The sequence below is a fragment of the Pristiophorus japonicus genome, chromosome 8 (assembly GCF_044704955.1).
Source record: "Pristiophorus japonicus isolate sPriJap1 chromosome 8, sPriJap1.hap1, whole genome shotgun sequence".
Lineage (NCBI taxonomy): Eukaryota > Metazoa > Chordata > Chondrichthyes > Pristiophoridae > Pristiophorus > Pristiophorus japonicus.
The window spans coordinates 207,629,054-207,641,606 of NC_091984.1; the positions used below are offsets into that span (position 1 = coordinate 207,629,054).

At 44.1% G+C, this 12,553-nt stretch overlaps 1 protein-coding gene across 3 annotated transcripts in view; it reads left to right on the forward strand.

The window, feature by feature from the left end:
• The window catches only part of sh2b3 (SH2B adaptor protein 3), a 238,434-nt gene that overhangs the window by 167,196 nt on the left and 58,685 nt on the right, over positions 1–12,553 (forward strand). For all 3 annotated transcript variants that reach the window (XM_070887858.1, XM_070887856.1, XM_070887857.1), the window contains exon 3: positions 2,841–2,942. In XM_070887858.1, the coding sequence (XP_070743959.1) occupies positions 2,841–2,942 (102 nt within the window). The remainder of the gene's footprint in view (positions 1–2,840; positions 2,943–12,553) is intronic.

Consider the following 12,553-nt stretch of genomic DNA (forward strand, 5'->3'; position numbering starts at 1 on the left):
TTTACGATTTGCTGCAGTGCATCTTGTAGATGGTACACACTGCAGCCACGGTGCGCCGATGGTGGAGGGAGTGAATGTTGAAGGTGGTGGATGGGTTGTCAATCAAGTGGACTGCTTTGTTACTGATTGGCTGTAAAGTGCTTTGGGAACTCCTGAGGACTTGAATGGCCCTATATAAAATAAAAGTCTTTTTTTTTTGGTTTGTTCTTTCGTAAGCAATTGTTTGATCTTGTATAATCTCTACTAACAAACATACTGACAATGATTTTATCAATTTCTAAAATGGTCACTTAAAGAATCAGAGACTGTAGATTATGAATACAGTGACATAGGGCATTTCTTAGACATTTAGAATGGCTTATGGGGATTTGAGCACTTGGTGTTCTGATGCTATGATGGAATATGTGTTTGAACAATTATGTGTGGGCGGGGGAGTTCATGCAGTGAATAAAGGTGGCCCAGATGCAAACCATTAACAGTCAGATTGTTGAAATCTTTGCTTTTTCACTGCAAATGGGCCACACAGGTTTTTGTAATTGTTCATCTTTATAACAAGTTACTTGGAATAGCTTTATAGTTTTGATAATACACCCTGACAATGCCCTTGCCTACCTAATGCATACTGCACATCCTATTATGGTAAATTGTGTTCGAATGAGAAGTCCTTGGTATTACATGCAGTCATCTCCTGATATAATTAGACTTCTCTCAGGTTTGAAGAGATGTATTATAATGGAGTTTCTGTATTACCAAATTTTGAGAGCAGTTTGCGCAATGTGCCCTTCTGTACAAATGCTATGGTTACGTTCCAGCGACTAACCTGATTCATAAAGGTTAAAACATTATGATCTTGAAAAATGTCATTCCCCAAAGTTCCTACTCTGTAATATTGTTCACTACATGATCAACAAATCTATAGATGTGGCAGGGATTGCTATTTGAAGGGCACCAAATGGAAATTGTGCGGAGCTGCACGCTGTACAGTAGGTGGAAAGTGGGAAAAGAGGGTGAAAGTTTCATGATGCAAACAAACTGAAGAGTAAGAAGGAAAGAATCTATTTATTGCACACCTGTTAGCCCACTGACCATTCGGGTTATTCATGAACTATTGAAGAACCCAAATTGTTTCCATGGTGATGATTGATGTGTTTAATGATGCATTTGCTGGCTGTAGCGGCCTCTGCTTTAACAGCTCACTGTCAGGCACGTGAGGCAGCGCTGATGGCTTCAGAGGGGTTTTTCTTTCGTACCTCCAGAGGCAGCAGTGCCGTGGCAGCAAACAAATGCTGTCTCTGGCAGCAAAGGCGCGTGCTTTTTTCCAGCTGTGGGCAGCCGGAGTGCTTTGCCTGCGTGTAACAGGCCTGATAAGCTGTCATCGGGAAATATGCATCAGCAAATCACACTACTTTTGAACAACTGTCCGTGTCAATTTCTTTGTCTGCTGCTACTGATACGTGGCACCAGCTCCGCAAAATAAATGTGAATTTCATGGAATCGTGATCATGAGATGCCACTGTCGACCTAGCCAGCCGTCTAGTCGTGGCCAACATTATGTCCCAATGCCAGGATATTATCAACTGACCTGACTTCCTGGCATGTGAGCCAGTAATGGGTCAGCAAGTACAGCACCTGTCCGTGTACAATCCATGCTTCAGGAAAGCTCTTTTCAGTTCTTTTTCTATTAGATTCTAGTTTCAAGGTATTCACATATTTTTGGTTTGCCAAATCAGTGCAGCCAAATATATAGTGCTGAGTTTCCCATCAGTAAGTGGAGAGCAATTTTCGGTCAGCTGCACATTCTGGCTTTTGTTCCCCAAGTGAATTATGTAAATTGTTCTTACAAGTGAAACAAAAGCCTGCGCTGAATTCTGTATGAAGCCACATATTATTAAAAGCTCCACAAATGTTTATCTACATTGTTAACATTGCGGAGCTCCGTCATGGTAAACGAGCCAAAGGTGAGCAGTGGAAATGTTACAAGGACACCCTCAAAGCCTCCCTGGTAAAGTGCGACATCACCACTGACACCTGGGAGACCCTGGCCGAAGACCGCCCGAGGTGGAGAAAGTGCATCCGGGAGGGCGTTGAGTTTTTCGAGTCTCAACGCAAAGAGCGTGAAGAGGTCAAGCGCAGACAGCGGAAGGAGCGCGCGTCAAACCAGGCCCATCCACCCCTTCCCTCGACGAATGTCTGTCCCACTTGTGACAGGGTCTGTGGCTCTCGTATTGGACTGTTCAACCAGAGAACTCACTTTGGGAGTGGAAGCAAGTCTTCCTCGATTCCGAGGGACTGCCTATGATGATGATGATGATAACAGGTGAACACTATAATTGCAATGATGTCATCGGCATCATAGGCAGTCCCTCGGAATCGAGGAAGACTTGCTTCCACACTTAAAATGAGTCCTTAGGTGGCTGAACAGTCCAATACGAGAACCACAGGTGGGACAGATAGTCATTGAGGGTAAGGGAGGGTGGGACAAGTTAGCCGCGCACACTTTCCGCTGCCTGCGCTTGATTTCTGCATGCTCTCGGCGATGAGACTCGAGGTGCTCAGCGCCCTCCCAGATGCACTTCCTCCACTTAGGGCGGTCTTTGGCAATGATGTATGCACACTAATGTTAATCTCATTATTCTCTATATTGAGAGAATTGAGACCTACATTGGAGTGAGTATTATAACCATAGTACAGAGAAAGTTAGAGTTTATTCAAATCTTCAGTGTAGATTTTAAGTCACATTGAGACGGTGGTGAGATATTGGAGCTAGATTGCAATCACAGAAGAATGAATCTTGTAATGAATGTGTCTTCATATTTCTCTGTTTGTCTGCTTTATTTCAGTGCTCCAAACCCAAGCACAGTACTCCTTGTTCTGCAATTACAGAGATAAGAACGTGTACTCAGCTTGAGATGCCCGACAACATAAACACGTTTGTACTGAAGGTGAGTGGCAATTGATGTCTATTGACTGGCTGAAGCAGTGGCTAAGTTGGACACAGTTAACAGAACCTTGGGACTGTTTTGTTCTATGGACTGACACCAGTAGTGCATTGTTGAATTCCTCATTTATTGCCCTTGTCACCATTGCTGGTGCTGAGATGATTGCTGTGATAAAGAGCTCAATAATGATCCATGTGATACACCACACCTCACCAATCTGAAATACAACAGATGTATTATGAGCAGTGCTCTGAAATGGTGTAAGCAGTCCCTGATAATGAGGCTACTGTGCTGGAGACATTGGCTTATAACTGTCTCTTGACTTGTGAAAGACTTTCATCATAGCCTATTCTCACTGAGTCACAAATGTTTCACCACGCCTCACCAATCTGAAATCCTCTTTTTATTATATTTTTGTGACACTTATGATTTCATTAGAACCATAGAATTATAGAATGGTTACAGCACGGAAAAAAGCCATTCGGCCCGTCGAGCCCATGCTGACTCTCAGCTAGTCCCACTCCACTGCCCTTTCGCTACAGCCCTGCAAATCTTTTTCCTTCAGATACTTATCCAACTCCCTTTTGAAAGATAAAATTGAGTCTGCCTCCACCACCCTTTCAGGCAGTGCATTCCAAATCTTAACCACTCACTGCGTAAAAAGGTTTATCTTTCGTCGCCTTTGGTTCTATCTTAAATCTGTGTCCTTTGGTTCTCGACCCTTCTGCCAATGAGAACAGTTTCTCTCTACTCTGTCCAGATCCCTCATGATTTTACCATTTAGTTTATATGTCCTCCCCCCATTCTTTCTACCAACATGCATCACTTCATACTTTCCTGCGTTAACCTTCATCTGCCACGTGTCCGCCCATTCCACCAGTCTGTCTGTCTTCCTGAAGTCTATCACACTCCTCCTCACTGTTCTCTATACTTCCAAGTTGTGTGTCATCTGCAAATTTTGAAATTGTGCCCTGTACACCCATGTCCAAGTCATTAATATATATCACGAAAAGCAGTGGTCCTAGAACCGATCCCTGGGGATCACCTCTATATACCTTCCTCCAGTCTGAAAAATAACCCTTCACCACTACTGTGTTTCTTGTCACTTAGCCAATTTCATTGAAGTGCAAATATTAGTGCCAGTTAACTCACTGGCTCCAACAGCATGTATCTGCAGCAGTACACCAAACCAAAACTCTCTTTATTTTAAGCCATATGTAGGACGATTATAGTGGCAGTCCTTGGGGTTCTATATGGAGAATCTCGATTCTGAATCCCAGCGTTGATTAATGCACAAATTCATCTTCCCTCAATGTGTGAGCTGTACCAGCTGTTGGTTAGTCTTGTAGATGATGTGTTTTACAATTGCAGAGGCCTTCAACTCTTGCTTCAGGGACTGGTCCCTCCCTGAAGAAGGCACTTCCTTTTGGCTTGTTGCTGACGGCACAGATAGCAGATGTTGACAAGTTCATATCCCAGAAGCAGGCTGACGAAGGAATGCAAGTGGTCTGGGTTCAGTAAAGTGGAAATTTTGCTCAATTATATGTCAGTTTTTCAGCTTTTATTTAAGTTGTGGCCTCTGGTGTTTCTCATCCTCAGAAGATTAAAATAATATTGGAGGGAACTGTGACCATGTAAATTGTGGGAATGAGCAGGTTGGTTGGGTTGAATTATGCTGTTTAATTCTTTTGACAACTTGGTTCTAAGAAAGCTATGAAGAAAGAAAAGAAAGACTTGCATTTCTATAGCGCCTTTCACGGCCAGCAGATGTCCCAAAGCGCTTTATAGCCAATGAAGTATGTTTTTAAAGTGTAGTCACTGTTGTAATGTAAGAAATGTGGCATCCAATTTGTACACAGCATGCTCCCACAAACCACAGTGTGATAATGATCAGATAATCTGTTTTTGTGATGTTGATTGAGGGATAAATATTGGCCAGGACACCGGGAATAACTCCCCTGCTCTTCTTTGAAATAGTGCCATGAGATCTTTTATGACCACCTGGTTTAATGTCTCATCTGAAACACGGCACCTCTGACACAGAAATGCAAGTCTTTCTTTTCTTTTTTCATAGCTTTCTTAGAACTAAGTTGTCAAAAGAATTAAACAGCATAATTCAACCCAACCAACCTGCTCATTCCCACAATTTACATGGTCACAGTCCCCTCAGCACAGCACTGGATTGTCAGCCTAGATTAGTGTGTTCAAATCTCTGGAGTGGGACTTGAACCCACAATCTTCTGACTCCAAGGCGAGTGTGCTACCTACTGAGCGACGGCTGATAAAAGGAACAATGGGAAATATGAAAAGAAAACACCATAGAATAAACAGGAAATGACAGAGTTAATTATTGTAACACAGACTTTTGGAAATAAAGCTGCTGTACACTATTTCCATTTAAAAACTATCTCCTTGGCATTAAAAAAAATTGGAAGCTAAAAAGAAATAAATAAAATAGATTGAGGGCTTTTCCCTCCTACCGATTTTCTCCCCTTCTAACCTACTCTCCTGAACATGTTGTATGTGCCACAGGCTTCAGGCATTTTCCACCACATCACCCTAGTACCATGGCTAGACAGTCTGTGCTGAGTGTAACAGCGTTTCCCTAAGACAACCTATTTAAAGCTGACTTTCTCATAACCCCGCTTTCTGTGCAGCCTAGTTCCATCATTCAATGTACTTGCGTCAATATCCATGCTATAGACTTTTATAATGTTCCTTTCTAAATTCAGCCTGGCTATCTGTGCAGCCCTCTTAATCCCATTGTTAAATAGAATCGCGTCGATGTTCATGCTATTAGAAAGACCCTTTTAATGTTCCTTTCTAAATTCTAAGCTAGAAGAAAGATTTGCCGAACTTGGTTCCTGGTGGATTTAAGGGCCTTTAGAGCCTATTGCAGACCAGAACACTGATCACAATATACTGTAATTTTGAGAAATAACTGACCTGTAAAAGATTGGTAACTGTTATTTATGAATTCCTTTGAACAGATACAAGCCCATTTTTGTGTCTCATTGAAACGTATAAAATTCTGACTGGGTTGGATAGACTGGATGCAGGGAGGATGTTTCCCCGGGCTGGGAAGTCTAGAACAAGGGGGTCACAATCTCAGGATATGGGGTAGGAAATTTAGGACCGCGATGAGGAGAAATCTTTTCACTCCGAGGATGGTGAACCTGTGGAATTCTCTATCGCAGAAGGCTGTGGAGGCCAAGTCACTGACTATATTTAAGAGGGAGATAGATAGATTTCTATAAACAAAAGGCATCAAGGGGTATGGGGTAAAAGCAGGAATATGGTGTTGAGATAGAGGATCAGCCATGATCGAAGGGCCGAATGGCCGACTACTGCTCCTATTTTCCTTGTTTCTATGTTTGCATCTTATTGATTCCAGCAGGCTAAATTTCTTTGTTTTTTTTTCCTAAATTGTTCCCTTTATATGTTCATTCATCATCACTTCCAGTCCAAAAAATGTATCAACCCTGCATTTTTTCACTGAGTGCCATCACAACCTCCCATTAGCTACAGTAATAAGATATTTGCTATATATGAATGATGTGAGTCATATAATACCACAATGGAGTAAAAGTAGAAGAAGGGAGCCGGCAGCCCTATGGCACTTTGCCCATGTAAGCCTTGATAGTGAATGTTGGCACTCTTCTGTGCTATGTAGTGTGGTACTGAGCTATTCAGACCTGAAGGCCTCAAACTTGATTCCAGGTCTGTGCTGAGTTACCTGGTCTCAGCCAAGACAGCAGTAGAGTGCTACATCTGGTCTCATTACCTCTGGGCCAGAGAAGGGGAAAATCAGTCCAAGTTCCTACTCCTGATCACTGTCAAATGTCCCAGGATGTGTTTGGGTGTCAGCTGTGGCTCAGTTGGTAGCACCCTCGACTCGTAAGTCAGAAGTTTGTGGGTTCAAGTCCCACTCCAGAGACTTAAACACAAAAATGTGGGCTGATGGTCCAGTACAGTGCTGAGGGAGTGTTGCATTGTTAGAGGTGCCGTCTTTTGGATGAGACATTAAACCAAGGCCCCATCGGCTCACTCGGGTGGACATAAAAGATCTTATTGCACTATTTCGAAGAAGAGCAGGAGGGGCTATCTCCCATGTCCTAGCCGATATTTATCCCTCGATCAATATAACAAAAACAGATTATCTGGTCATTATCACATTGCTGTTTGTGAACCAGATGTTCTTTACCTGTCCCTCATTGTTCGTAACTTTGCTGTATGCAAATTAGCTGCCACGTTTCCTACATTAGAACGGTGACAACATTTCAAAAAGTATTTAATTGGCTGTAAAGAGCTTTGTGATGTCCGGTGGACGTGAAAGGTGCTATATAAATGCAAGTCTTTCTTTGTTTGGATGAGGACAGGCTCAGGTTTGATTCTGATGTCTCCCTGATAATTGAGCAATGTGCCAACATTCACTATCAAGGCTCTCATGGGCAAAGCACCCTTCTACTTGTACTCCATCATGGTATTATATGACTCATTTCATTCATACATATAAAATATCTTATTAATGTAGCTAATGGGAGGCTGTGATGGAGTCACTCAGGCCCTGAACTTCTGTGCATTGAATATGAAATATATGCAGGATGATAATGGTATAATACACCGTCAGAGTTCAGTTGAGCGGTTCTGATACCTGTAATATGATCAATGAGTGCAAAGCTTCACGTGTCTGAGAATGTCTTGCACCAGAATCTCTATTATCCATCCTGCCCTCCAAATTGAATAATGGAAATTTGTGGAAATGAAAATAAGTTTTAAAAGTGCTGAGCTATGAGGCACTGTCTCTGGCAAGAGTTTGTCCTCTGATTTCTGGTGAACAATAAGAGTGGATATTGAAAATTTCACTATACAGCTTCAATCATCATGCCAGACATTTGTGATTGTTTATATTATCTAGTATTCATCATTTTATTTTAATTTAAAAAAAATCTTATCCATAGGGTACACAGAAAATGATTTCTGTTGGTTGGTGAGTCTAGGACTGGTGGGGGAGGGGCATATTCTAAAAATTAGAGCCAGACCTTTCGGGCGTGAAATTAGAAAACACGTCTACAGGTTGAACCTCTCTTATCCAGGACTCCCTTATCTGGAACCACCATTTCTGGCCGCTCCGACATGAACAAATTGTAGTCATTCCTCACTGCCGACTCCCGCAATCGTTGGCCTGACCCCCACGATCTCTCTGCCGCACCTCCAGCCCCAAGCCAGCCAGCCCCGATATCCCCTTGCTCAGTACCTGTACCATCCAATCACCTCCCCTTGTCCGGCAAAATCCCTAATCTGACATAGGCCAGGTCCAAAGGGTGCGGGGTAAGAGAGGTTCAACCTGTACACACAAAGGGTGATAAATGTTAGGAACTCTCTTCTGCAACGGCAATTAATGCTATATCACTTGTTAATTTTAAATCTGAGATCGATACATTTTTGTTAACCAAAGGTGTTAAGGGATATGGGACAAAGGCGGGTGTATAGAGTTAGGTCGCAATGATCTCATTGAATTAGGGAACAGGCTCAACGGGCTAAATGCCCTACTCCTGTTCCTATGTTCCTAATGTAGTCTGGCAGAGGTGGTGGGACATGGTGAACTGGTAATAAGTTTAATAGTGACCTAGACCTGATGGTTCTGGCTTCGTGTAACTGGGAATTATTTTTCACGAGATGGTTGGGAAAATAAGCCATTTTAATATCTTTCAATCTATAATATATAGCACTCACTCCATATCACAATTTATGAGTTGTGTTTTTTATGTCAACATTTTATAGAGGGAAAAGCCAATGTCAGCATTTGCCTGTCACGCTGCAATTGAGGGCCACTAGGTGGTGCTATTGCAACACACCTCAGCCATTAGGTGGTGCTGTTGCAGACTCCTTGAAGGCTGAAAATCTGCTCTGCTTGTCACCTCCCCCCCCCCCGTTTAACACCGCAAATTAGGATGCGAGGAAATATACACAATCCATGTTTCCCCGCTCCTGAGAAAATGTAAAACATTTTTAATTTTCGGTCCTGTTTTTCAGCTTCAGGTGCCACCTGCTGCAAAAATGTTGCCCTGCTCATGTGCCTCTAGAACACAGTTTTGTTCTTCAGCCTTAGGCCTTGCTGAACACTTCCAGGTGAAATGCTCGTGAGAGAGTGCCAATTTTTTCATCCAGTAATTTTCTAATAATTAAAGCATTACAAAGACCGAAAAAAATCAGAGCAACACATGTACACATACAAATAAACCGAAAAGTACCTCAAATGGCACACTACCATAAAACCGCAAATAGTTAATCCAACATCTCAAACACGTTACCACAACCATATCACAACACAACAGCACAAAGACGCACCTGTGTTATGTATGTAAACATTGTGACTCTAAAAGACTTGCCACCAGAGGGCGCAACTGTTGGAGGCCCAAGGGTCACCTGCACACCTCGTGCAAGGGAGGATAAAAGGTTGTCTGCCATGCTGTTTAGGCACTCTGGAGTTATATTAAAGAGACTAAGGTTACATCAGTTTTAGCTCACAGTACTCAGTTTTGTGGAGTTCTTCCATACGTAACAACCTGAAATTCACTTCCTTCAATACCACCATTATTAAGTATGGTGTCCTGCTATCTGCCATTCATGGTTTCAAAGTCCATAGGACCAGCAACTCCCAAACACGACCACAACTCACAAAACTACTGCCCCCTGCTCGATAATTTGTTGTTGCTCCACAAATTTCTCAACTGATCCAACATCATCAAATCATCCGCATTACAGTGTTCCTACACAATCCCAAAGCCTCTCTAGCATTAATCGCATCACTAAAAATGTAAAAAAAAAGATTTTAAATAACTAAAACACCAGAACTATACGGAGACAAAAGCGAAATCAAGCGCTAAATCAAGCACAATCAATCAAACTTACACAGACGGCTAGAACACCACAAAAGAAAGGTACAAAGACTACCCAAGCACGCAATGTACCACGACACATTTCTATCTTGCGATTCTTTGTCCAGCTTATTGCGATTATGTTTATAGATCTAATAAATGACATAACTTCACTATAATAAAAAAATCATTCAATTTTAACCAAACTTTTAAATGGCTTTCTTCCGACACTGGAAGAAACTTTTTATTTCTACACAAAATGTACCTAGCCTCTCAAACAATAACTGTACATTTACACTGTCAAAAATGTCCAAATGATTAACACTGGTGCAAAACACACTTTTTTTTCTGACCATGTACTTTGACATACTAAGACATGGATTGGTAGGATGCAGGCTTGCATTCGCATTACCCATGTAGTGAGTTATCTGTGTCATCGGTGAATAGTAGCAGGCGGGATATCAGGTGATTTACCATAGGATGAGGGAGAAATGAATGGAGTCAGTCACCCTGATCTGCTTGATTGTAGTTCACAGCAGCTTGTTACGTCATCATAGGCAGTCCCTTGGAGTCGAGGATGACTTGCTTCGACTTTAAAAGTGAGTTCTCAGGTAGCTGTACAGTCCAATGCGGGAATTACAGTCTTGTCACAGGAGGGGCAGACAGTGGTTGAAGGAAAGGGTGGGTGGAGAGCCTGGTTTGCCGCACGCTCCTTCCGCTGTCTGTGCTTGATTTCTGCTCGCTGTCGCCGACGAGACTCGAGGTGCTCAGCGCCCTCCCGGATGCGCTTCCTCCACTTTGGGTGGTCGTGGGCCAGAGATTCCCAGATGTGGTGTTGCAAATTATCAAGGAGGCTTTGAGGGTGTTCTTAAAGCATTTCCTCTGCCCACCTGGGGCTCGCTTGCTGTGATGAAGATCCGTGTAGAGCACTTGCTTTGGGAGTCTCGTGTCAGGCATGTGCACGATGTGGCCCGCTCAACGGAGCTGATTGAGCGTGGCCAGTGCTTCGATGCTGGGGATGTTGGCCTGAGCGAGAACACTGATGTCAGTGCTCCTGTCCTCCCAATGGATTTGCAGAATCCTGCGGAGACAGCGCTGGTGGTACTTCTCCAGCATTTTGAGATGTCTGCTGTATATAGTCCAAGTCTCTGAGCCATATAGGAGGGCGAGTATCACTACTGCCCTGTAGATTTGAGGTCCTGGTCTTCAAACACTCTTTTCCTCAGGCGACCGAAGGCTGCGCTGGCGCACTGGAGGTGATATTGGACCTAGTTATCGATGTCTGCCCTTGCTGACAATAGGCTCCCAAGGTATGGAAAGTGGTCCACTTTGTCCAAGGCCTTGCCGTGGATTTTGATGACCGGGGGGCAGTGCTGTGTGGCCAGGGGCAGGTTGGTGGAGGACCTTTGTCTTACGGATGTTTAGCGTAAGGCCCATGCTTTCGTATGCCTCGGTGAAAGTGTTGATGATGGCTTGGAGGAGATGACCTTGGATCTAGCCTGCAGGTGGCGAAGGTTGAACAAATTCCTATTAGTTCTATAGTTTAGTTCCACTCCAGCAGGGAGCTTGCTGAGGGTGAGATGAAGCATTGCAGCAAGGAAGATCGAGAGCAGCGTTGGTGCGATGATGCAGCCTTGCTTGACCCCGGTCCGGACATGGATTGGGTTTATGGTGGATCCGTTGGTCAGGATCACGGCTTGCATGTCATCGTGGAGCAGGCGGAGGATGGTGACGAACTTTTGAGGGCTGCCGAACCTCGCGGTTGGCTTTTGTGAGGTCAAAGAAGGCCATGTATAAGGGTTGGTGCTGTTTCCTGCATTTCTCTTGTAGTTGTCACGCGGTGACGATCATGTCCGTTGTACCCCTTAGTGGACGGAATCCACATTGTGACTCTAAGATGATTCTTGTGATGACTTTCCCTGTGGCCGACAGCAGGGAGATTCCTCTGTAGTTACCGCAGTCGGACTTGTCCCCTTGAAAACGGTTACGATTACGGCATCTCTGAGATCTGCTGGCATGCTCTCCTCCTTCCAGAGAGATGAGGTCATGCATTCGTGCCAATAGTGCGCCTCCGCCATGCATTAGTGCCTCAAGCGGGAATTCCAACTGCTCCTGATGTCTTCTTGTTCTTCAGCTGACGGATGGCCTTTTCTACCTCGTACCGGGCTGGGGTTGTGCTGAGATGGTGGTGGGTAGCATGCTGTGGGATGGAGTCGAGGATACTCGCGTCGAAGACAGAGTCTCGGTTGAGGAGATCTCCAAAGTGCCCCTTCTAGCGGGCCCTGACTGCCTCTCTGTCCTTGATGAGCACCTCTCCGTTCATGGCCAGTAGTGGGGTAGGGACTTGGGTGCTTGGGCTGTAGATGGTCTTGACTGCGCTGAAGAGTCCTTGCACGTCGTGGTTGTTGGCTAGCTGCTGGATCTCCTGTGCTTTCTCCACCCACCATCTATTCTTTAGGTCGCGGGTTTTTTGTTGGACCTCGGCCTTCAACCGCCTGTAGAGCTGCTTTCGTGCTTTCGAGTTGTGTTGTTGTTTTATGTTCAGAAATGCCTTAGGCTTGCAGCTTATTAGCTTCTGGATCTCCTGGTCGTTCTCATCAAACCAGTCTTGGTGTTTCCTGGTTGTGTGACCGAGCGTCTCTTCGCAGGTGCTGATTATGAAAGCCTTGAGGACAGACCAGACGCTGTGGACACTCTGCGTCTTGGGGTCATCGGGGGTCGCCAGGTTGGCAC